This window comes from Notamacropus eugenii, chromosome 5, assembly GCF_028372415.1.
Source record: "Notamacropus eugenii isolate mMacEug1 chromosome 5, mMacEug1.pri_v2, whole genome shotgun sequence".
In the NCBI taxonomy this organism is placed as follows: domain Eukaryota; kingdom Metazoa; phylum Chordata; class Mammalia; order Diprotodontia; family Macropodidae; genus Notamacropus; species Notamacropus eugenii.
The window spans coordinates 138,486,873-138,513,991 of record NC_092876.1 but is presented as its reverse complement, the minus strand read 5'-3'; the positions used below and the strand labels follow the sequence as shown (position 1 = coordinate 138,513,991).

General features: G+C 38.8%; 1 protein-coding gene across 4 annotated transcripts in view; it reads left to right on the top strand.

Moving 5' to 3' along the window:
- The first annotated feature begins 17,964 nt into the window (after positions 1-17,964).
- LOC140505241 (NXPE family member 4-like) overlaps positions 17,965-27,119 on the top strand; it is a 35,356-nt gene continuing 26,201 nt past the window's right edge. Inside the window, exons 1-4 of one of the 4 annotated variants that reach the window (XM_072611040.1) lie at positions 17,965-18,223; positions 18,862-18,955; positions 23,056-23,777; positions 24,129-24,190. In XM_072611040.1, the coding sequence (XP_072467141.1) occupies positions 18,222-18,223; positions 18,862-18,955; positions 23,056-23,777; positions 24,129-24,190 (880 nt within the window). In that variant the 5' untranslated portion in view covers positions 17,965-18,221. Of the gene's footprint in view, positions 18,224-18,573; positions 18,956-23,055; positions 23,778-24,128; positions 24,191-27,119 lie in introns of those variants that run through there. The other 3 variants (XM_072611042.1, XM_072611041.1, XM_072611043.1) reach the window with 3 other exon arrangements.

Sequence of the window (27,119 nt, the reverse complement as noted above, 5' to 3'; positions counted from 1 at the left end):
CAAAACTGAGTATAATACTTCAGGAGAAAAATTGGTCTTTCAGTGAAATAGAGGACTTTCAAGCATTCTTGATGAAAAGAGCAGAGCTGAAAAGAAAATTTGACTTTCAAACACAAGAATCAAGAGAAGCATGAAAAGGTAAACAGCAAAGAGAAGTCATAAGGGACTTATAAAAGTTGAACTGTTTATATTCCTACATGGAAAGACATTATTTGTAACTCTTGAAACTATTCAGTATCTGGGTACTGGGTGGGATTACACACACACACATGTACACATGCACACACACATAGAGACAGAGTGCACAGAGTGAATTGAAGAGGATGGGATCATATCTTTAAAAAAATGAAATCAAGCAGAGAGAGAGAAATATATGGGAGGAGAAAGGGAGAAATGGAATGGGGCACATTATCTCTCATAAAAGAGGCAAGCAAAAGACTTTTTTAGTTTAGGGAAAAAGAAGGGAAGTGAGAGAAAAACATGAAGTTTACTCTCATCACATTCCACTAAAGGAAGGAATAAAATGCACACTCATTTTGGTATGAAAACCGAACTTGCAATACAGCAAAGTGGGGGATAAGGGGATAAACAGGGTGGGGGGGATGATGGAAGGGAGGGCATGGGGAGGAGGGTGCAATTTGAGGTCGACACTCATGGGGAGGGACAGGATCAGAAGAGAGAATAAAAGTAATTGGGGGCAGGACAGGATGGGGGGAAATATAGTTAGTCTTATACAACACGACTATTATGGAAGTCATTTGCAAAACTGCACAGATATGGCCTATATTGAATTGCTTGCCTTCCAAAGGAAGGGGGTGGGGAGGTAGGGAGGTAAAGAAGTTGGAACTCAAAGTTTTAGGAACAACTGTTGAGTACTGTTCTTGCCACTAGGAAATAAGAAATACAGATAAAGGGGTTTAGAAAGTTATTTGGCCCTACAGGACAGAGAGGAGGATGGAGACAATGGCAGAGAGGGATGATAGAGGAGAGCGCAGATTGGTGATGGGGGCAATTGGAATGCTCAGTGTTTTGGGGGGGGGGTGGGGATGAGGGGGGAGATAATTTGGAACCCAAAATTCTGTGAAAATAAATGTTAAAAAAGTTAAATAAATAAATAAATTGGGGGAAAAAAAGAAAAAAAAGAAACAAAAAAAACAACAAAAAAACAAACCCAAAATGTCTGAAAAGCAACTGGATATATGTGATTGAAGGTCAAATAGAGTTTGGGACAGCATAAGTAGATTTGAGAATCATTTACATAGAAATGATAACTATGGGACTGATGAGATCACTAAGTGAAGTTGTTTAGAGGGAGAAGAGAAGAGGACTCAGGACAGAAACTCTATGGGACACATATGGTTTGAGGGCATAATCTCAGCAAAGAAGACGTGTTTGGATTATAATTGCTCAATCTGTAAGAAAAACCACTGAGTCAGAGCTTTGAGTCATGGTCCCCGTTATGAATTGGACCTCAGATCTTCCTCAGTATCTGAAATACCCCCTATTTCTAGGGCCTTGTTTTTTAAGGCTTGATACAAGATTTGATAGTTAAACACACTAGAGGGGCCACACAAAATATAGAATCCCATTGGTAGACAGACCTTGCTTTAAGGGCCAAAAATGATGCATCAGCCAAAAAAAAAAAAATGGTGTGTCAGCAGGAGGTCTTGGATTGGGTGAAGCATGGGGCATCTTCACTGACTAAGTGGTCATAGGATGGTCATAAGATAGTCCCCTGCTCATGCTGAACAGGAGAGAGTGATCTGGAGACACAAAAATAAGTTGGGGGACTTTTCATGTAATCAAGTCACCTCCACCACACTGGGCTCGGTCACCATTACAAGGTAAAACAAAGGTGGAAGTCCTCTAGTTAGCTTCTAGTTATCCATGTTGTCAAATACTTTCAACAAGGATGAACATGGCATCAAGGTCAGCTACCACATTAATGGTAAATTCTTCAACTTGAAAAGGCTAGAAGCCAAGAACAAAGTAGAGGGAGTATTGGTGCTTGGTTTTCTGTTTTTAGATGATTCTGCATCCAATGAAGCCTCTGACACTGAGAAGCAAGAAGTATGGATCAGTTTCCTGCTGCTTGAACTAATTTTGGTCCAATAATTAACACCAAGAAGACACAGGTACTCCATCAGCTACGACCCCATAATTCATATGTAGAACCATCGGTTATAGCAAATGCAGGAGTTTTGAATGCTATGAATAAGAAATGAGGTTGATGCACACATTGCCAGAGCTAGCTCAGTGTTTAGAAGGCTCTAAAGGAAAGTGTGGGAGAGAAGAGGTATTAGAGTGACTACCAGACTGAAGGTCTACATTGCTGTTGAGCTGACCTTATTGTTGTATGCCTGTGAAACCTAGAGACCTGGCACCATTCCAGAAAACTGAATCACTTCCATTTGAATTGTCTTAAGAAGATTCTGAAGATCACCTACCAGGATAGGACATCAGACACTGAGGTCCTTTCTACAACTAAACTGCCAAACATTCAAATTCTGCTCAGAGAGCACAACTCTGATGGTCTGGCCATGTTGTTCAAATGCAAAACATATGCTTGTGCAAAAGACTATTTTATGGAGAACTTACACATGATGATCAGAAGAAGCATACAAGGATACTCTTAAGGTCTCTCTTAAGAACTTTGGAATTGATTCTATGATATGGGAGACACTCACACAGGAGATCTCAGTATAGTGTGCGCACATTACCAAAAATCCTGTGCTCTATGAGTAAAGCAGAATTGAAATAGCTCAAAAAACCCACAAGATGCACAAATTTAGAGAATCCACCCCAAATATTATTTGTGCCCAACCTGTTTTAGAACATTTTGATCTTGTATTGGACAGATCAGCCACAGCTGGACACACTGAAACTTGACTCTAAAATAGTGATGTCACTTTGGTCCTCTTCAAAAATGAGGATCAACAGCCAACCAACCAGCTTCCTATGATTAAGTAAGTGATTTTACAGTCTCTGAAGATCATAGCTCTGGGGCCTGATATACAGAACCTATAATCACTACCCATATGGAATCATATAAAGCTGATTAATACTCACTAGAATAGGGGTCAAAGATGAATCATCTCTCATAGAAGAAGTGATCAGATAGGTAGGAGGAGAACCAGGAAAAAAGTGGAGCTCCCCAAACCTAGAAACAGGAGACTGTTATCAAGGATGAGAGAATAATCAGCATTGTCAAAGACCAGAGAAATTGAAGAAAATTAGGTTCAAGAAAAGTCCAACGAATTTGGCAACTAAGAGATCATTGCATTCAGTGTGTTGTGTCCTTTCCTGTATTGTCTGTTCATCAGTCCACTTTATCTGGTAAGAGATTCTTACTTAAGAGATTGTTGTATTCATTTTTAGAATGTATTATGTCCTTTTCTGGATTGTTTGTTCATTATTACCTTTTTATCAGATCTGAGCCAAGGATAGACATTGACACAAACTTTGTCAGATTTCTTGGTTGCAATCCCTTTCTTCTATTCCAAATAGTGCCATATCAGGCAATAGACTCCTAGTTCTTTTCCTTATTTATCCATAAATATATGAGGATATTTATTTTGTCTCATTTATCTTATTATTATATTTATATATTATATATATTTGTTTATGTTAGTGATTTAGCCTATCTGTTGAAATTTATCTCATGTGAATTACTGGGTGTCTTCCCATGTTGTAGCTGACAACAACACCAGTAATAACAACAACACCTAATTAGCATATTTGCCACACAATTAAACGTGCATTTCCTATGTACACCTAACATCATTCCTGTTAGGATTCCTAAAGCACTCTGCCTGCTATATTAGCATCGTAATAAATCTTGAGCCACTTCACTGAAAGGCTGAGTCCCAAATTCTTTCCAGGTAACTGTACCCTGTACCTCAATAGTTTTGGGGTTGCTGTACCCCTAAACTGCATGAGTAGCACTTATAAAGCACCTTAAAGTTTACAAAATACGTGTCATCTCCACTGATGCTGATATCCCTGCAAGATGCTATGATACAATATACGTAGTCTGTAGTAATAGTAGCTACACATATTTACTTTCTGTGTTATGTAGTTTGGTAATTTTCTTCTTTGCCATTTAGAGCTCACTTAAGTCACTGTAAGCAAATATATATGCCATCAGCTTTTATTGTGAGAGAAATTAATATTAGACTACTATATCAACTATTAATTCATGTTATTAATTAATTAAAGCTGAACTCCTGAAAAGATCAATCAACCTCTGAACAGCATGGAGGAGTGATGAGATTGCTCCCAGCCCCCAAGATATATGCTTCTTTTTTTTTTAAATTGTTTTTTTAAATTTATTAATTTAACTTTTAACATTCATTTTCACAAAATTTTGGGTTACAAATTTTCTCCCCTTTTATCCCCTCCCCCCCCCCAAACACCAAGCATTCTAATTGCCCCTAAGGCCAATCTGCTCTCTCTTCTATCATCCCTCTCTGCCCTTGTCTCCATCTTCTCTTTTGTCCTGTAGGGCCAGATAGCTTTCTATACCCCTTTACCTATTTCTTGTTTCCTAGTGGCAAGAACATTACTTGACAGTTGATCCTAACACTTTAAGTTCCAACTTCTTTACCTCCCTCCCTCTCCACCCCTTCCCTTTGGAAGGCAAGCAATTCAATATAGGCCAAATCTGTGTAGTTTTGCAAATGACTTCCATAATAGTTGTGTTGTATAAGACTAACTATATTTCCCTCCATCCTATCCTGTCCCCCATTACTTCTATTCTCTTTTGATCCTATCCCTCCCCATGAGTGTCAACCTCAAATTGCACCCTCCTCCCCATGCCCTCCCTTCTATCATCCCCCCCACCCTGCTTATCCCCTTATCCCCCACTTTCCTGTGTTGTAAGATAGGTTTTCATACCAAAATGAGTGTGCATTTTATTCTTTCCTTTAGTGGAATGTGATGAGAGTAGACTTTATGTTTTTCTCTCACCTCCCCTCTTTATCCCTCCACTAATGAGTCTTTGGCTTGCCTCTTTTATGAGAGATAATTTGCCCCATTCCATTTCTCCCTTTCTCCTCCCAATATCTTTCTCTCTCACTGATTGATTTCATTTTTTTTAAGATATGATCCCATCCTCTTCAATTCACTCTGTGCACTCTGTCTCTATGTATGTGTGCGTGTGTGCATTTGTGTGTGTGTAATCCCACCCAGTACCCAGATACTGAAAAGTTTCAAGAGTTACAAATATTGTCTTTCCATGTAGGAATGTAAACAGTTCAACTTTTATAAGTCCCTTATGACTTCTCTTTGCTGTTCACCTTTTCCTGGTTCTCTTGATTCTTGTGTTAGAAAGTCAAATTTTCTTTTCAGCTCTGGTCTTTTCATCAAGAATGCTTGAAAATCCTCTATTTCATTGAAAGACCAATTTTTCCCCTGAAGTATTATACTCAGTTTTGCTGGGTAGGTGATTCTTGGTTTTAGTCCTAGTTCCTTTGACTTCTGAAATATCCTATTCCATGCCCTTCGATCTCTTAATGTAGAGGCTGCTAGATCTTGTGTTATCCTGATTGTATTTCCACAATACTTGAATTGTTTCTTTCTAGCTGCTTGCAACATTTTCTCCTTGACCTGGGAACTCTGGAATTTGGCCACAATGTTCCTAGGAGTTTCTCTTTTTGGATCTCTTTCAGGCGGTGTTCTGTGGATTCCTTGAATATTTATTTTGCTCTCTGGTTCTAGAATCTCAGGGCAGTTTTCCTTGATAATTTCATGAAAGATGATGTCTAGGCTCTTTTTTTGATCATGGCTTTCAGGTAGGCCCATAATTTTTAAATTGTCTCTCCTGGATCTATTCTCCAGGTCAGTTGTTTTTCCAATGAGATATTTCACATTATCTTCCATTTTGTCATTCTTTTGATTTGGTTTTGTGATTTCTTGGTTTCTCATAAAGTCATTAGCCTCCATCTGTTCCATTCTAATTTTGAAAGAACTATTTTCTTCAGTGAGCTTTTGAACCTCCTTTTCCATTTGGCTAATTCTGCTTTTGAAAGCATTCTTCTCCTCATTGGCTTTTTGAACCTCTTTTGCCAATTGAGTTAGCCTATTTTTCAAGGTGTTATTTTCTTCAGCATTTTTTTGGGGTCTCCTTTAGCAGGGTGCTGACCTGCTGTTCATGCTTTGACTTCATGTCTCTCATTTCTCTTCCCAGCTTTTCCTCCACCTCTCTAACTTGATTTTCAAAATTCTTTTTGAGCTCTTCCATGGCCTGAGCCCACTGGGTGGGCTGGAACACATAAGCCTTGCCTTCTGTGTCTTTGCCTGATGGTAAGCATTGTTCTTCCTCATCAGAAAGGGAGGGAGGAAATACCTGTTCACCTAGAAAGTAACCTTCTATAGTCTTATTTCTTTTCCCTTTTCTGGGCATTTTCCCAGCCAGTGACTTGACCTCTGAATATTCTCCTCACACCCACCTCGCCTCCTGATCCTCCCAGGCAGCGTTTGGGGTCTGAGATTCAAATGCTGCTTCCAGCCTCAGGGCTTTTGGCGGGGGCAGGGCTGTTATTCAGTGTGAGATTAAGTTCAGCTGCTCAGGTGGGGGCAAGGCCACCTCTCAGGCTCAGTTCCCTCAGGGGGTTTATGCACAGACCTTCCACAATGGATCCAGACTCCTTCCCCCTTGGGGAGCCCTGGTCTGCCGCCGCCCCTCAGCTTCTGCCTCCCGCGGGGGCCCGAGCCATGGGGGCACCCCACTCCTCTCTCGACCCGCCAAAGAGACTCTCTCACCGACCCCCATCACCTGTGGGTGGAAGGACCCACGCGGCTGCTGAAGATCCCGTCCCTGAAGCCTGCTTGGGTCTGTTCCTCTTGGTGCCGCGGCCGCAGCAAATCTGGGCTGGGCTGGGCTCTGCTTCTGCAGTGTGACGGACCTTGTGCGAGAGGTTTGCAGGTCCCTCTGGAACAGAAATCTCCTTCGCTCCACTGTTCTGTGGCCTCACTGATCCAGAATTCACCGTGGGTTACTTTATACCGATGTTGTATGGGTTGTGGGTTCGGAGCTATGTGTATTTGCGTCTTTCTACTCCACCATCTTGGCTCCGCTCCCCAATATATGCTTGTTAATTAGGTGGGGAAGACCCCCACCCAACTGGAAAACCTAGAGTACAAAAAGAATTCAGTCCAGGTGAGCCTTTGCCTGGGGTAAGAATCCTGTCCTTGATGTCTTCCATTAGAATTTAGGACAATTGAGTTTTTGAAGGAGAAACTTAGCTACAGAAGTTCAAATGGAAATGACTTGCCATGCTCAGATGCCTTGAGGCTGCTGAGTCTCATAAACACAGCACATTATCAGCAGGAGGAGCTGAAGACTTTTAGCCCACCTCCTCTTTAAACTCAGGGCTGAGTTTCACATGTCAGGGAAGTTTCCTTTCAAAAGGAATTTAAGATAATTCAGAGCCTTTCTTTAAATCTTTCATTACCAAGAGTAACCATTGCCCGTCAATTTGTTATTGGCTAGCCTAATTAATTAATTGATTATTAATTAGCCAGAAACTGAATTTTGACAGTTTTCATGCATCACTGTTATATGTGCTCAGCTCCTGACCCAGAATTCAGCATTGTTACATTTTAAGCCATGTAGGTCCTGATGTATTTGATAGCTTCAACTGTAGTTTGAAATTTGATGGTGTCTGTGACTATTACCAAATGCCAATCATTCTCTCAAAGATCAGTAAACTGACACAAGGTATGTGTTTTAAGTTATGTGTTCACGTCAGTTACAGTTAAAATAACTAAGAATGCACCCTTATCAATATGCAGACTGCAGGAAACAATCTCACCATAAAAATGGTATTAATTATCATAACAATAAGAGTATTATTAACAATGAAAATAGTAAGTTAATATTTTTTTGGAGTTAAAAAATACAAGCTGCCTATTCATACAGAAAGTATACATATTGGGTCCCAGAGCCAGAGATAAACACCACCCCAACCATTCAGTTCTTGTAGACTTCAGCACAATATAAAAAACAGTCTACTTAGCTTTCAAGTTGTTCCAAAATTTGATTAGGGTGCATTGGGAAGTAGTAATAATAAAGTTGATGACAAAGCTCTTTAAGAATTTGTTAACCCGTCACTTGGGAGACTTTTTCTGTGTGGTCCCAAAGGTGCAAGCAGCAAAAATGGGTAGAATTTGAGAAGTAGATTTTACCTAAATTCAAGAGAAAACTGCAGCAATGAAAGGTTTCAAAGCAGTTAAATGACCTAGGAAGGTTATGAATTACCTATAACTGGAAGTTTTTAATGGAAGTTGGATAAAATGAATGAAGGGGAAAATGACAAATGTTGGAAGGGATATGGAAAATTGGGACACTACGCTGGTAGAACTGTGAAATTCAACCATTTTGGAGAGCAATCTGGAATTATGCTCAAAGAATTATTAAACTACCTATAGCATTTGACCCAGCAACGCCACTAGTAAGTCTTTTACTTTTTTTCTTTTTTTTTCTTTTTTCTTTTCTTTTCTTTTTTTTAATCTATTTTTAACACAGTTTATAACAGATAAAGCAATTCCAACTTTTGGTCAGGTGATACTTCTTTTTAAAGCATTTACAATATGGACCACAAAAGAAATTTTTTTTTTGAACAATTAACCAACTGAGACACAAATAATATTTATGTTGCTAACTTCACAAGCTCTTGACCTAATTGTCTCCACAGTATTACTAAGAATTAAAGGACCCTAACTTGTTGTTGGTCTAAAGTCCTATGCCTCATAGCTTAATTTTAGACAATCTTGGATGTTCCCCTATCCATAATCTATTATTGAATAGATCTGGTATTAAGCTTACAAACCTTTTGACTATAGGAATTGCCACCAATAGTAAGGACATTGCAGGGGTACAATATCACCCCAACTTCATGTCAATTCCAGGCCGGATTAGATTATCCACTTTCATTCAGTCAGGCTTAAAGTCTGCCAGGTGTCAGTGGGGAAATTGAGTCAGGAGAATCCCACCTCAGCCCATGCTGAACAGCTGCTCTCCCACCCTTCATTTGAGATCACCTATGCAGTTCATACCAGCATCTCATCAGCTTACTGGCATCATGGATTGGAGGCTCAGATCGCCTTTCTTGCTACCCATACCTGGAGTTAGACTCAGAAGAACAGTCACTTAATAGTCCCATAGCATCTAAAAATGTCAGGTTCCAATAATCAGGTTTCAAATATGGTTATAGTTTCACTTTGGCTAAGGAACATCTTTTGAGGCAAGCCGTAAGTGGTTTACATGCCTCTCTATACATGTTCTAGTTCCTGATTAAATGGCAGTCACAAAATCAGATTTACCATGAAAGTTTGACTTTTCCACCAATGCCAAATTTTACCCGAGGTTACCTTCCTCTAGGAAATTTAGACTGAAATTCTTTTCTCCAAACTAAAGACATCATTGATTTACTCTCAGTAATTAATTCTGTCTATTACTTTAATACTAATTGCTTTTACCTCACTTTGTAACTTGTCCAATTTTTCTCCCCATCATTCCCCTCCCCCCACTTCCTAATACCTTGCATTCTGATTACTCCTTCCCTCAATGTACCCTCCCCTCCATCACACCCCACCCTTCTCCTATCCTCATCTTCTCTCTCTTCTTGCAGGACAAGATAAATTTCCATACCCCTATCCCTGCAGTTCTTTTTTCCTGATTATATGCACTAAAAATTCTCAACATTCGTTTCTAATACTTTGAATTCCAGCTTCTCTCCCTCCCTCCCCCTCCCCAGCCCTACTGAGAAGGCAAGCAATACAATACAGACTAAATATGTGTTGTTTTGCAAAAGACTTCCATAGTAATCATTTTGTGTAATACTAATTATATTGCCCTCTGACCTACCTTATCCCCCCTTATTTTTCCCCCCTACAATTGACCTTGTCCCTTCTTGAAAGTGTTTATTTCTAGTGACTCCCTTCTCCCATTTGCCCTCCCTTCTAATATTCTCCTCACTCCACTTGTCACCTCCTCTCCTACTTTCCTGTGGTGTGTATAAATTTTTATATCAAATTTAGTGAGCATGTTATTCCCTCCTTCAGCCACACATGGGGAGAGTAGTTTTATTTTTCCCCTTCTCCCTTTCTTCCTTATCTCCTCCACTGAATAAGATTTTTCTTATCTCTTTTATGAGTTATAGCCTGCCCCATTCCATTACTCCCTTTCTCTTCCCAGAATTTTCCTCCTTCACCCCTTAATTTTTATTTTATTTTTTTTGTGTGCATATCATCTCTTCTGATACAACACACCCTGTACTCTCTGTCTATCTATGTGTATATGTGTGAGTGTATGTACAATCTCTCCAACTACCCAAATACTGAAAAAAGACTCAATTCTTATAAATATTTTCTTTCCATGTAGTAAAGTAAACAGTTCAGCTTTAGAGAATCTTTTATGATTTTTCTTTTCTGTTGACCTTTTCATGCTTCTCTTGATTCTTGTCTTGGGAAGTCAAATTTTTAAATTCAGATCTAGTCTTTTCCTCAACATGAAATCTTGAAATTCGACTATATCACTGAATGACCATTTTTTCCCTTGAAGTATTATATTCAGATTTGTTGGGTAGGTAATTCTTGGCTTCAATCCCAGTTCCTTTGGCTTCTGAAATATCCCACTCCAAGCCCTTCGATCTCTTAATGTTGAAGCTGCCAGATCCTGTGTTATCCAAATTGTATTTCCATAGTACTCAAATTGTTTCTTTCTAGCTGCTTGCAGTATTTTCTCCTTGATCTGGGAACTCTGAAATTTGGACACAATATTCCTAGGAGTTTCTCTATTTAGGTTTCTTTCAGGAGGTGATCAAAGTATTCTTTCAATATCCATTTTGCCCTCTGATTCTATAACATCAGGGCAGTTTTCCTTGATAATTTCATGGAAGATAATGTCTAGGCTCTTTTTTTGATCCTGGCTTTCAGGTAGTCCAATAATTTTTAAATTATTTCTCCTGGATTTATTTTCCAGGTCAGTTGTTTTTCCAATGAGTTGTTTCACATTATCTTCTATTTTTTCAAATTTTTGGTTTTGTTTACTAACTTCTTGGCTTAACTCACAGTCATTCGTTTCCCTGAACTCAATTCTCTCTTTCAACAAATTATTGTGTTTGGTGAGCTTTTGAACCTTCTCCTCCATTTGGCTAGTTCTGCTTTTTAAAACCTCCTTCTCCTTGTTGGCTTTTTGGACCTCTTTTTCCAATTGAGTTAGCCTTTTTTTAAAGCTGTTATTTTCCTCAGCATATTTTGGTTCTCCTTTAGAAAGCTGCTAACTTGTTTTTTAAGGTCTTCTATTACCTGAGTCCGGTTTAAGTTCCCTTTGGAGACAGAGGCCTTGACTTTCTCTGACAGTATACTTCATTCTTCTTCATCTGAAAGGATGGGGGAGACATCTGTTCCCCAAGAAAGTAACCTTCTATGGTCTTACTTTTTTCCCCTTTTTTGGGCATTTTCCCAGCCAGTTACTTGACTTCTGAGTTTCCTCTCCACAACCACCTGGCCTCCAGTTCCTCCCAGCCAGTGCTTGGGGGTTGAGATTCAAATGTGCTGCTCCCAAACCTTAGGGGTTTTAGGTGGGGGCAGGGCTGCTATTCAGTGTGAGATTAAGTTCAGCTGCTCAGGTCGGGGCAGGGCAGACACATGGAGCTCAGTTCCCTCAGGGGGTTTGCGAGGAGACCTTCAACAATAGATGAGGGGACTGCCTGCTTTGCGAGCCCCTATCTGCTGCTGCCTCTGCTGCTGCCTCCTGAGGGGCCCTGAGTTATGGGGACACCCTGCTGCCCTCTTGGTCAACCGAGAAGACCCTCTCACTGACCTTTGGTGCCTGTGAGTTGAGGGATCTGTGCTGCTGATGGAGATTCTGCCCCTGAAGCCTTCTCCAATCTGCTCCTCTCAGTGCTGCGTGGCCAAGGTGGGGCTGGGCTCTACTCTGCTGTCCAGTGTGCAACAGACCTTTCTCTTCAGTTTTTCAGGTCTCTCTGGAACAGAAATCTCCTCCATTCCATTGTTCTGTGGCTTCTGCTGCTCTAGAATTTCTTGAGAGTTCTTCTTTAACAGGTATTTTATGGGCTGTGGGGTAAAAGCTAAGTGTATGTGTATCTTTCTACTCCACCATCTTGGCTCCTCCCTCTAGTAAGTCTTTTTCTAAAGATGATCAGGGCAAAAGGAAAAGAATCTATGTATTTTTTAAAATGTTTATGGCAGCTCTCTTTGTGATGGCCAAGAGCTGGAAATTATGGGGATGTGTGTCAGTTATCACCTCTAGTCCTGAGGTATGGAGGATGATGCCTCTGGTCTCAGATCCTCTTTCAGTTCTCTCTTCTTTTCTGGAACTCAAATCAAGACCTCTAGCCTCCTGTAAGTGCCCACAGCCAGCAATATCTCCACCCCACTGCTTCTGTACTCAATGACCATCTACTGGTTCCTTCTCATCCCTGGCCATATCTCCAGAGCACAACTGGATCTGGCATTCCTTGTCAGCTAAAATTCTCTCTATCCTCCCTGGCTCAGTCACCCAACTCCCTTCATTGTCTTGGGGGTAAAAGTTCCTGTGGTTGAAGCTGAGGTAGCATCTCAGTCTATCTAACCCAGGGCTTGTTGCTTGTGGTTTAAGCTGACCCTAGCCTGGAAGTGTTTACTCTTCAGAGGACCAAACCTCATTCTGGAATTTTTCTTCAGATTTCTTCTGATTGTCTCTATTGTAAATACCCAAATTAACTACAAAGTACCTATGAAGGAAGATGCTATCTGCATCCAGAAAAAGAACTGCTAAATAGAAATATATATTAAATGATTTTGTATGTATACATATCTATCTATCTATCTATCTATCTATCTATCTATCTATCTATCTATCTATCTATATGGATATACATACACACACTTACACATACACACATACATATATACACACACATATACATATTAGTGTATATCATTATATAGATATAGTGTATATCATTAGTGTATATCATTAGACATTAATGTCTAATGATAGGCATCTCTAGGGTAGGAGGGAGGTAGAGGAAAAAGAAAAAAAAGAAATTTATGTAACTTTATTATATATTTAAAAGGACTAACTAATTGTACATAATAGATTTGCAGTTTCATGTGTAATCATCTTTTTATTTCTTTCTAGTCTACTATGTGTTAGAAACTATTTTTTAATTTCTTAAGTTCAGAATAAAATGAATAAAATTTTAAAAATGAAAGGTGGATGACCAAATTTCAAAAAAAACCCAAACCACCAAACAAATTCTAGGAAAGAGTTGTACTTTAAATATTTTTATTAAATGGTCACCAATATTCCCTGTAACTCTGTGATTTTGTGATTAATCGAGTGCTACTAAGTTATAGTGAAGGGATTGTTAAGAAAAATATCAATGAAACCATGATTCATTTTTATCAGATGGGTTGGTAAAGTTTTAATTCCATGATGAGGAAGAAACAGTTCTTATATCATGAGATTTATTTGAGCATAAAGAGCTTGTGCAAAGATAACTCACTCTGGAGCAGTAAAAACTAAAAATGAGTAATGTGACAAAACAGGACTAATATATACAGACAAATGGTTATTTGTTTGCTACTGGTATGGTTAGGGTAGAGGGCCAAAGAATGGGCCATTAGTTACAGAATTATCAGGTTAGGGAGAGATCAAAATGTCAAAGCCCAGCACCTCTGGTCTCTAGTCAGTGGGATCACATGATTATTTCTAGGTCTACTCTTTTAGTCTTCTTCATACTTGGACTCATCATTTTAATGGTATTTTTGTTGAACAGTTAATTTATGAAATCATGAAATGAGGTAGACACACCCAGTTATTTGGTTACTCATCAGGAAATACCATGATGGCAGTAGGAAGTGAGGTCGCACTCATTTTTCAATAAGGCATAACGGATGCAGGGGTGAACCACACAGAAAATAGAGAGATAAGAAGCAAAAAGGAGTACAAAGGCAAATGGCATGGAGTCTGAACAGGGTGGTGGAAGAAGGCAGGTAGTAGTGAGCAAGAGGATAAGACAGGGAAGAGACACAGAAAAACATTCACATAACCATGAATTAGAGTTGCGAGTACTCAGACTAAGGACCTGAAGACTGGAGCAGTGCTGGGAGAATGGAGTTTGAGGTCTCATTTTTATATGGTTCAAAGAGATTCTGATATCTATTTGTGCCACCTTGAGGTTAGTACATTAACGTAACATCATCTCAAAGTTGTCAGTGAAACTTTAAACTTAACATGTCCACATATCATTCCAAAGCTATCAGTAACATGTGGTGTTCAGCTGGTTTTACTGTGGATGTCTGAAACTTCTCTGAGAATTACAAAAGACCCTGACAGAAAAAAGTAGTGTAGAAAATTCTGAAGCTTAGGACAGTGTTTCTTCCTCACCCCTCAACCCAAGAATAAAATCCAACTTTAATGCAAAGTACAAAGTTAAACAATAGGCTAGAAAAATGAGCAAACAACAATAACAAAAAACCTCACCTTCAAAAGCTACTATGGCAATAGGGAAGATTAACACAAACTAGAAGAAGACAATGATGTCTAAATAGCTACAAACAAAGTCTCAAAGGGAAAAAAATGATTTGAGTAGGTTGAACAAGAATTCTGGAAAGAACTAAAAAAAGCTTTTAAAAATCAGAGTGGTAGTGTAAAACTTAGGTAAAGAAATAAAAGTGAAGGGAAAAAATTGTGAAAAGACAATTCATTGCATGGTAAAAGAGGCACACACACACACACATACACACACACTCACACAAATATCAAAGAAAACAATACTTTTAAAATTGGCCAAATAGCAAAAGATTTCATTCATATCCAACAGGGAAGTATTAGAGGAAGGGGCAAAGATAAGAAAATGGAGAGGGTGATAAAAGCAGGGCATAGATGAAGGAAGGCAGTAGTTACAAGAAAAACAGAGTTTGGAGGAGGGGCAGGATAAAAATAGAGAGGGAAGGGTGAACAGAAAAAATAGAATGGAGGAAAATGTACCATTAGTAATCATAACTCTGAATATGAATGGGATGGACTCAACCATAAAACAGAAGTGGATAACAGAATGGATAAGAAACCAGAATCCAAAAATAGGCTGTTTTAAAAAAAACATGAATCAGAGGGACACACTGTAAAAGCAAGCACCCTGACATACAGAGGAGAGCTTGCTATCACAGGTTCTTTGATCTGCTTTTCTAAAAGGAAAGGCAACTTTTGAGGGGTCAATAATCACTTTAATTAAGCACGTACATCATTCACTTAGTTCAAGGGGAAAAGTCAGCACCCTGAACTTCAGAGAAAATGCGAAGAAATACTGATCAACAGACAGGGCTTCCAGCTGCGTGCCCTTAAGCAATATATACATCACAGATCAACAGATAGATCCAACTGTCTGCCCATTACATACATACATAGTTACCAGAGATAGAAGCACCAACATCTGGGTTTTCAAAGCCAAGGGGTTCCTTAGTGGCTGCCTAGATAAACATTTCCAATTAGTAAGCCCCAAAGTAATAATTCACCTCAGTGAGTTTTTTTCAGAGCCAGAAGGCATCACAACCCTTGAGAACCAGTGCATTAGAAACTAACACAAGATGTGGGTCTTCCCTAATCAAACTTTCCTTAATGGGCGAGCCCATTAATGCATGGGGAAGATCTTTAATATCATTAGCATTAGATACCAAAAAAAAAAAAAAATAAGAGGCTGAAGCATAATCTATTATGCATCAGCTAAAGTTGAAATGTAGGAGTTACAATCGTGATCTTGGACAAAGCAAAAGCAAAAATAGACCTAATTTTAAAATATAATCAAGGAAAGGCACCATAGGCAGTGAAGTAATATGAATACTAAATATGTATTCACCAAATGGCGTAATATCCAAATTCTTAAAGGAAAACTTTTGAATTACAGGAAGAAATAGTAAAACTATACAAGTTTAAATGTTTCCATTTTGGAGCTAGATAAATCAAACCGTAAAATACACAAGAAACAAGTTAAGGAGATGAATAGAATCTTAGAAAAATTAGATGTGACAGACCTCTGGAGAAAACTGCTTGTATGGAAAAAGAAATATGCCTTTTTCTCAGCTATACAATGCCCCTTCACAATTCAAAAATTGACCATATGCTGGGGCATGAGAACCTTCCAAAGAAATGCAGAAAGTAGAAATATTAAATGCACCTCTTTTAGAGTGCTATAAAATTACATTCAATAAAACACCCTGGAAGAACCACTAATTGGAGAGCAAATATCATAACCTTAATGAATGAATGGATTAAATAAAAAATCATATAAACAATCAATAATTTCACTAAAGAGAATGAGAATAATGAAACAACCTACCAAAATTTATGGGATGCACAAGAGTAAGAGTAAGAGTAAGAAAATAGACAGAGACCATCTCACACCATATACTGAGATGAAGTTAAAATATGTAATTTAGACATTAAAGGTGATATAATAGGCAAATTGGGGGAGCATGGAAAAATGTACTTGTCAGATCTTTGGACAAGGAAAGAGTTAATCACCAAGCAAGAGATAGAAAGGATTGTGGGAAATAAAATGGGCAATTTTGGTTACTTTAAATTGAAAATGTTTTGCGCAAACAAAATTAATAAAACCAAAATGAGAAGAAAAGCAGGAAACTGGGCAAACATTTTACAACATTTCAGTGAGAAAAATCTCCTTTCTTGGGAACTGAACTGAATTAATAAAAATAAGAGTCATTTGATTAGCCAGTTGATAAATGGTCAAAGGATATGAACAGTTAGTTTTCAGAAGGAGAAATTAAGACTATCAATAGTCACATGAAAAATGTTTTAAATCACTATTAATTAGAAAAATACAAATTAAAACAACTCTGAGATACCGTCTCACAACTACCAGATTGACTAACATTACAGAAAAGGAAAATGGAAAATGTTGGGGGGATGTGGAAAAATTGGAACACTAATGTGTTATTGATGGAATTGTGAACTGATGCAACTATTCTGGTGAACAATTTGGAACTATACCCAAAGGGCTTTAAGACTAGTCATACCCTTTGACACAGCAATACCACCACTAGGTCTGTATCCCAAAGAAATCGGAAAAGGATCTATATGTAGGAAAATATTTATAGTGGCTCTTTTTGTGGTGGCAAAGTTTTGGAAATGAAGAGGGGGTACCCATCAACTGGAAAATGGTTAAACAAGTTGTTTTATATGATTGTGATAATTATTGGGCTATAAGAAATGATGAGGGGAATGTGTTCAAAAAAACCTGGAAATATTTACATGAACTGATTTACATGAAATGAAGTGAGCTCAAGCAGTAGAATATTATATATTTAGTAATGCCAATATTGTAAGGATGATCAGCTGTGAAAAACTTAGCTACTCTGATCCAAAACAATTCCAAAGGACCCATGATGAAAAATGCTATCTACCTCCAGAGAGAGAACTGATACACTTTGAACACAGATTGAAGCATTCTCTAAAAAGAAAAGAAAACAGCTGGTTCAAGCTAAAGAAGAGCTGGGTTTCATAGGATATAGGATTCAGGTCTGGTTTCTTTCACTTAAGGATTTAGAAAAGAACAACCTATCAAAAATGGTTGAGAGAGAGTCACAGAGGGCTTCTAAATTGTATTTCCTTCCTGGTTGGGGCAGCTAGGTGGTGCAGTGGATAGAGCACCAGTGCAGGAGTCAGGAGGACCTGAGTTCAAATATTACCTCAGACACTTGACACTCACTAGCTGTGTGACCTTGGGCAAGTCACTTAACCCCAACTCCTTCCTGGTAGATTACCATAGTTCTCACAGACAGCGGATAAAACAGTTAAAGAAAGATGACAATAACTGAAAACCACAAATACAGTGACTGTTGAGAGAGAGAGAGAGAGAGAGAGAGAGAGACCAGAGACAGAGACAGAGACAGAGACAGAGACAGAGACAGAGACAGAGACAGAGAGAGGTTGGACAGAGACAGAGAGGAAAGAGAGGAAGTTAGCCAGAAGTAGAATATGGTTTGTGAGGAGGCTAAAAACAAAACAAAACAAACAACCTTTAACCAGTCAGAGTAAATCAGGAAGTACAGCGCAGGAGGGTGGATCCCCAGATGAATTATTGAGAATGAAACATAGTGAATGCTTGAAAGACGATCTTATGCTGTTGTGGCTTTGAAGAACTTATCTGGAGGTAAAAAGTAGACGTTGCAGAGGGAGAGATTTCTCTTCAATGTAAGTAAAAATTTCATGATGATTAGTTATCCAAAATTGTTTTGAGTTGTCTGTGTATAATGGGTTCCCTCTCGTGAGGGTTTTTTAAAAGATGGATGGATGCCAACGTAATGAGGATCTTGTAAAGATCATTTGTAGTCAGGTTAAACTACGTGGCTTCTGCTCACGTTTCTACTTCTGAGATTCTTAGTAAAGGGGACAGGCCCAAGCAGGAAAGAGGGAAAGAAATACTTTTTAAAAATTGCCACTTGGTTTAATTAAAATGATCATGAAAAATGCTTTTTTTTTTTTCTTGGTTTGCTTATGGAGTCCTTGGTGACCTGAAGGGAAGAGGGGCAGGAAGAGATATCCATTATAATTAGGGGTGGGGAAAATTCCCCAGGAAGTAAGGTCCATTCCCTGAACAAGATTGTATTAGTAATTCCTTATAGAGAGATAGGTAGGCTTTTCATGTTTCATGTTTTCCTGTATGCAAAGTGCTGGTAACACTTTTTCAGGGTCAAAAAAAGGGAAAAGCTTGAAAGGAGCAAAGAACAGAATTCTAAGAATTAGAGCGCTGTTAAAAATGATAGTAATCAAGCATAAAGCAACGACCTTTTTGTTATTCTTTGCATTTTTTTTATGATCATCTCTCATAGGGCTTCAAACCTGACTGCTTGGAAAATACTGGTAATGATGATGTATGTATTAGCTGCACTGATCATTGTGATAGCTTCTAAAAACTTCTCAAAGGTAAACAGTGTTTTTAATTCCCAGCAACACATTCTCTCTCAAAACAAATAAAAATAAAACATATGACAGTGGTATTTTTATCTTTGGCTACTAAATGACTCTAGGTTTTCCTTTAAAAAACACACACATAACTTTCTTTTTTTGTTGTTTATTTACCTATTTTAAGTTTTCAACATTCATTTCCACAAAACTTTGAGTTCCAATTTCTCTTCCTTCCTCCCTCCTCACCCATCCCCACTCAGAGGGCAAGCAATTCAATAAACACTATATATGTGTAGTTTTGCAAATGACTTCTATAGTAGTCATGTTGTGTAAGACTAATTATATTTCCCTCCGTCCTATTCTGCCCCCATTTCTTCTATTCTCTCTTTTGACCTTGTTCCTCCCCAAGAGTGTTTACTTCTAATTGCTCTGTCCTCCCACTTGCCCTCCATTCCATCATTCCCACCCCAACTTATCTCCTTCTCCCCTGCTTTCCTGTAGTGTAAGATGGGTTTTCATACTAAATTGAGTGTGCATGTTATTCCTTCCTTGAGCCAAATGTGATGAGAGTAAGCTTCACTTTTTCCCTCTCACCTCCCCCCTTTTCTCCTCCATTGAGAAAGTTTTTTCTTGCCTCTTTTATGAGAGATAATTTGCCCCATTCCATTTTTCCCTTTCTCCTCCCAATATATTCCTCTCTCACCCCTTAGTTTTATCTTTTTAGATATGATCCCTTCCTATTCAACTCACCCTGTGCTCTCTGTCTGTCTCTCTGTCTGTCCATCTCTCTCTCCATATATAATATGTGTGTGTCATACACAACTTTCTTTTTTTTATTAATTTTATTGATTTTCAGTGTTCTACAATCACTACCATGTAACTTAGATATTTTTCCCCTTCCTCCCCAAGAGGGCATACATTTTTGTATAGGTTCTACACATACATTCCTATTAAATACATTTTAACTATAGTCATGATGCGTAGAAGAATTAAAACAAATGGGAGAAATCATATAACAAACAAATATGTAATACAAAAGAAAATGATCTGTTACATTCTGTGATTGAATTCCATAGTTCTTTCTCTGGATGTGGAAGGCATTTTGCCTTAAAAGACCATTGGGCATTTTTTTTAAATCCTTGCATTGCAATGAAGTTCCAAGTCTACCAGAAAAATCTCTCACACTGTGGTCATTGTTCTCCTGGTTCTGCTCCTTTCGCTCAGCATCAGATCATATAAGTCTTTCCAGGCCTCTCTGAAGTCTTCCTGTTCATCATTTCTTATAGAGCAATAGTATTCCATTACGTTCACATACCATAATTTATTCAGCCATTCCCCAATTGATGAGCATCACCTTGATTTCCAGTTTTTGGCCACCACAAGAAGTGCCACACACATAACTTTCAAAAGGGCTACTAACTATGAAGTTTATACAGAGCCTGGAAGTAGGTCTTATTTTGGCAGCTCATTTTATTCCCCATGTCATAAGCCCATCTTGAACTTCAAGGATAACTTGCAGGAAGACCCAATGACTGCTCTTCAAGGCAGAGTGTCCCACGTTTTAAATTGATTTCCAGGAGAGAAAAACATAGAAAGCTAACACATATCTGGCCATGAAAAGTCCAGAGGGCTGCCTATGGGCTTAAAAAAAGTAACAAGTATGGAGACAACAGCAATACTTTGGGCTTTTATGGAGCTTTTTAAAAGTTGTCCTGCTAATAAAGGAGATTTAGAATGAAACTAATAAGCATCTGTTTGGACAATTTGTGAAGCTGGATAGAGCGGCAAATGATGAGTTTCCTCCTTCAAGAGGACCTTGGAGTTAGAAGCTCATGGAAAATGCACAAGGAATAACTATAAAGAATAATGGGATCATTGAATTTTATAGTTGTAAAGAATCACAATAATCCAACCCCTTCTTTTTACAGGTAGGGAAGGTGATGCCCAAAGATATTTAATAACTTGTTGAGGGTTGTGCAGCTCATCAACAACAGAGCTCAGACCAGAATACAGCTTTCTGATTCCTAGTGCAGGACTTCTCCAACCTCTTACATCATTTCTCCTTTTCTCCCCCTACCCACCCCTTCCTCCTTAGCTTGAGGACCTTTTCTCTTACTTTACTGAGAAAATCAAAGCCGTTCTTCATGAGCTCCATCTTCTTCCCTGTTCTGTACCTCAAATCATCTTTTCATGACCCTCTCCTTTTTTCCAGTCAGAATTTGAGGAAAAATATGTTTTTAAAAAAGGGGAAATGGAAAGAAAGCCTTCAAGTCACATAGCTCTCTCTATACATATTTACGTATATACACATAATACATATCTGTATGTGCATACATATATAGGCACACGTGTGTACATAAATATACATATATATGCATATACATACATATCCAAGTTACCCTGGAACTGGTGTAGTATCCAGAATGTGAGGGATAAAAGCAATTATAGGATTGCTTTTACTCTTCTGATCTTCACTATTCATGCTTGCTTCTCTTTGGAGGATCTAGTATAAGCCTCCATGAAGGAGTGAGCAACACATGGAAGTTGCATCCAACTTTTGTTCCTCCTTAGTCATTAATGTCATATCCTTTGATACAATGGCCTACTTCGTATTCCTCATGCTCAGAGCTTTATCTACCTTTCCATATTGCATGTTTCTTGCTCTTATTCCCTACCTCTGATTCTTAGATTTCCTGGTTTCCTTTAAGCCCAACAGAATCAATCAATCAATCAATTTATACTATAATGGCAATATTATACATACAAATAATTTTGAAAGACTTTGAAACTCCTCAATCCAATGATCAACCACAATTCCAGAGGACTCATGATGAAACATGCTGCCCACCTCCAGAAAGAGAGGTACTGGATTCTGAGGCATAATTGAGGCATAATTGCTTTCTCAATAGAAGGGGGAATGGAGGTGGGTGGAAAGAATGCAGACCTGAAAATAAAGTAAAAATGATTTTAAAAAAAGAGAACTCATATGTCACTAGCCCTAGAATAGTCTTCCCCTGCACCCATAGCTGCTCATACCATTCCTTCTAAGGCTATTTTTCATCTACTTTTGGTTTCTTTCATATGTACTGATTCATATAGGTTGTCTTCACCACTCATATGTAAGTTCTTTGTATGAAGGGACTATTTATTTTTTTGTGTGAGTTACTTCCAGGATTTAGTGTAGAGCCTAGTACATAGTCCTAGTAAAAGTCTAATAAATGTTTGTTGATTGATTTGGCGAGCTTGATAAAAATATGATTCATGCTGTTGTCATCCTATGAACACTCTTGCAGAATGTTCTTTTGGCTCCACCCAAAAACTGAATCTCCTCCTTTGAGCCAATGCACATCTGCCCAACTTAAACACCTTGTTATGAGCTAGTTCCTTCCATGCTGCTTAGGAACATGCCTAGATCTTCCTCATCATTGAACTGTAACCAACTCTCTCACCTTCAAGGTATCATCACACATTTCTCCTCTGATATGTTGCAAGTCCTTAGGAAAAGCCAGCTACCCTCCTAGTCTTAACTTTCCCACCTCCCAATCACTTTTCAGTCCCTAGCACTCTGGATTCTTATCCCAATCTCAGAGGAAGTTGCTCTTTCCATGTTTGCTACTCATCTGTTCATTGCTGAATTGCATGACCTTTCCTTAGCCTTCATTCTTTCTGACCTCCCTTTAGCTTTTGACATTCTTCCCCATTATACTCTCCTCCTTGAGTTTTCATGGTGGTTTTTTTCCCATTTCTTGGTTCTCTTTCTAGATGTTTGATAAACCATTTCTCAGTTCCTTTGATGGATCATTATCCATATCCAATCCCCTAACCATGAGTATTCACCTAGTTCTCTCCCCTCCCCCCTTCTCTTCCTCTCCTCTCCTCCCTCTCTCTTCCTCTCTCTTCTTCTCCCTTCCCTTCTCCTCCCCTCTTCTCCCTCTTTCTCTTCCTATCTCTTGCTTTTCAACCACTGTCCTGCTGCCTATCTTGCTCTATGGTATAATGGATCAATAGTAGCAACAGGTTATGCGTTCAAACATGCAAACTTACCAACAAACGAACATACAGATTTAGAAAAACGTTCTGGGTTCTGCACATAGTAAGTCATATTTTTATTATTTCAGTTCTGGCCTAGACTGGACTTTCCCATCTCTGTGTATTACTGGGATGCTTCCACGAAACCCTTGTGTCCTAAATCATCAATCAACCAAACAAACACTGACCTAAAAATAAATAAAATCAAGAAAGAGCTAGACAAGCTCATTCCACACAGGCCATTCTCCCATATCAACACCACCACAAGTGCAGCCCACAGTGTGGCCAAAATCATCAATCCTAAGGCCACCTACTGCAGAGGTGATCAGCTAGATATTCACCTAGAGGTGAGAGACTACTCAGGACAAAGAAAAACATATGGAGGGGACTTCTTAAGGGCCAGGATTTCTTCCCCACATCTGAAGGCAGGGGCTTCTGGAAGAGTGACTGACTTCAACAATGGCACCTACCTTGTCAGCTTCACTTTACTCTGGGAGGGCAGAGTCTCTGTGTCTCTTCTGCTCATGCATCCTAGTGAAGGAGTGTCTGCGCTCTGGAGAGCAAGGAATAGGGGCTATGACAGGGTGATTTTCACAGGGCAGTTTGCCAATGGTACATCCCAAGTCTTCAGTGAATGTGGCCTGCTTCTAAACACAACTGCTGAACTGTGCCAGTACTTAGACCCTCGAGATCAAGAAGCCTTCTTCTGCCTGAAACCTCCCCAAGTGTCCTGTGATGCTCTGGTTCAGCTGAAATCTAAGAATAAGCAAGTCACTTATCTTAGCAACCTAGAGAAAAGTCTCTTTATCAGGTAAATAAATTCTTCAAAAACAGTCCTGTCTCTGTGAGCCAATATACTGGAAAAAGAGTTAAGGACCATGAATTTGTATTTATGTATTCTGATGAAGATGTCTTCTCATGTAGAAATGTGGATCTAAAACCATTTTAGAAATGAATTTATCATACAGGCAATAATTGCCCTTCTACTACAAAAAATATTTAGTACATGGCCTGCAACGGTGGCTGCCATTTCCAAAGATTTTAACTTCTCTCTCCACACTCCAGATTTGCTCAGGCAAATGAGTTGACTTAGTCTCTCTTTTTTTTAACTCTTTGAATTCCGGTCTGCCAGTTGAGTAATTTCTGTTCCTTTCTTTTTAAGGTCCAACACAGGTGTAGAGATTTTGAAAAAATTTGATCCCATCAGTGTCTCAGTGTGTGACAGTAAGTATTCTTTTTAAATGTCAACCCTCTCAATCAGAATTACTACAACAATAAGCATACATTCCCTGAGTTTGAGATGGAAGATATCGAATTCAGGATGCAACTCTCTCCTGGTTTTCCCCTATCTATCTGATTGCTTCTCTTTTTTCCTTTGTTGTATCCTCATTTAGATCATGCCCTTTAACCATAGGTGTCCCTCAGGGTTCTGTCTTGGTACTTCTTCTCTTCTTCTTCTATACTGCTTTACTTGGTGAAATCATCAACTCCCATGGACCTAATTACAATCTCTATGCTGATAAGTTTTAAATCTACCATTCCTGCCCCAATTTCCCTCCTTACCCCCAATCTTTCATCTCCAAATGCCTTTCAGATTTCTTGAACTGGATTTCCAGTAACCATCTTAAATATGACATTAAAAATGCCCAAAATAACACTCATTATCTTTCCTCCTAAACCCCCTCCCTGCAATTTCCCTGTTATTGTAGAGGACAACACCATCTTCCCAGTCCCTCAGTCTTGCAATGCAGGCATCATTTTGGATTCCTTCCTATCCTCTCACCTGCCATATCCAAGCTGTTGCCTGTCAATTTCACCTTTGTAATATCTCTTGAATATGTCCCCTTCTCTCCTCCACCATTGTAATTGATGAGATTTGAGAAGTTCAGGGACACACCCACTCCCCTCAAAGACCAGAGTCCTGAACAGGGTTATCTGGAATGAATTCATAGACTCAAGTCTTCTTTAAGTCAAGGTGGCAAAGGCTTATTGTAATGCCAATGTGGCAGGCAGAGCTCCTTAAGGAGCTCTCCTTAGTGTTCTACTGTTCCTCAAAGAACTTACAATTTAACAGGAATGATGCTAAAGCTTACACAGTAAAAGTAGTGGATTATCTGGAAATATGCTAATTAGGATCATCTAATTACAACCTTACTTACTGGTGTTATTCACTACTGGAAACCAGGGGAAGGGGTTTCTCAGAGGTATATTTTTGGTTTGTTATGTCTGTAGCAAGATAGTTTTGAGAGGTGATGTCTATCACTTGACCTCTGGATTGAATATGATAACTTTGAAAAACAATGCATGATAATTCTGTGACTATGAGATGGTTCTGTTTTTGTAAGAAAATTTCTTTAGAGGTCAGCTTGTTCTTGTGATGGAGAAAGATAGTTTGTCCATTCATGAATAATTGTGGGGAAAGGTAGTTTGTCTTACTGGGGCCCATTCATGAGTTATTGCTAGACATAGGATCCTTGGACTGAAGAGAAAACTGTCAGGAATAGTGTTTTGAGGCTAGAGAGAAATGCTATCTTGGAATTGGGGTCCAAGCACAAGCACCCCATCATAACCACTCTGGTGTAGGCCTTTATCACCACCTGGACTATTGTGATAAGCTGCTGGTGAGTCTGTCTGCTTTGAATTTTTGCCTACTCTGACTCTAATCCATCCTCCATTCAGTCACTGAAGTGATTCTCTTAAAATTCAGGTCTGATCATGTTATCCCTTTACTCAATAAGCTTGAGGTCCTTATTTCCTCCAGGAGCAAAGACAAAATGCTCTATTTGGCTTTTAAAGTCCTTATAATCTAGCTCCCTCCTACCTTTTCAGTCTTCATATACGTTTCTATCAGACACATGCTCTTTAATCCAGTGACTCTGACCTCCTGGTTATTTTGTGAACAAGACACTCCATCTCTGGGCTGTGAGTATTTTCTCTGGTTTTACCACATGCCTGGAGCCCTCTTTCTTTTCTGTTTCCATTAGTAAGCTCCCTGGTTTCCTTTAAGTCCCAACTAAAGTTCCACCTTCTATAGAAGCTTTCTTCAACTCCTCTTAATTCCAGTGCCTTCCTTCTGTTAGTTATTTCCTATTTATAAAGTATATAACTTGCTTTGTATCCATGTATCTGCAGGTTTTCTCCCCCATTAGTTTGTAAGCTCCTTGAGGGTAGATAGTATCTCTTTTTATATCCCCAATGCTTAGCTCAGTGCTTGGCATGTAATAGGTGATGAAGCAGAAAAAAATTATTGAGGCAGATGAGGAAGCAGGTTGCAGAATGTGAGATATGAGATAAGATGCAGGGTGTGACCAGCCAGAAAAGTGATCAAAGAACACTATGTAAAGAACTTCCAATTTCAGAACAACTCTTCCCGTCTCCTTTCCTATTCTCTTTGCTTATCAGTATGACAAAAGCACCTGGAGATGCCTTGATATCCCAGGCATTTTGGAGCCATGCTTGCTCCTCCAATTTTCTTGTCCCCTTTCCCCCTCTTCCATAAAATTGTATTTAAACCAAGCACCTAATCCCCAAAACTGTCTTTGCCTCCTACAGGTAAAAGGGTCCACTCTGCTCCCTTAGGGTAGCAGTGCCTGTCACCAAGGCTGTTTCTCTCATGTGGGAACAAGGCTTGCTTGGGTGCATCATCCTAATAAATGCCTTTCTTTAACTTGGAGACTATCCAAGTGAATTCTTTCAGGACTATAGGACCAGAACGTCTATGTTTCATCATTTCAGGTGTACCCCAACATTCTTGATGTGCACCCTAAACTCATCAGTAGGCACTTTATAAATGTTTATTAATTAACATTATTAATTAATACATTGCTTATAAATAAGTTATTAATTGATCCACTTTCTGTGTATTAGCAAATGTTTTCAATCAATATTAATAAAATATTTTCATTGAATAGTTAAAATAAGTCATTTTTATTGAAACATCAAGGTCATTCCTACCTTGGAGTATTCTCTTAAAATAAACATTACAGCCTCTCAAGGTTGGAAGATGCTTCAGAGGTCTTCTGCTCCAAGTTATACCTGAACCTTTTCTAATATTTCTGAGAAGTTAATTAGCCTCTGACTGATGATCTCCAGTGAGGGGCAACCCATTATTTCCCAAGTAATTCCACCACATATTTGATCATTGCCCATTCTT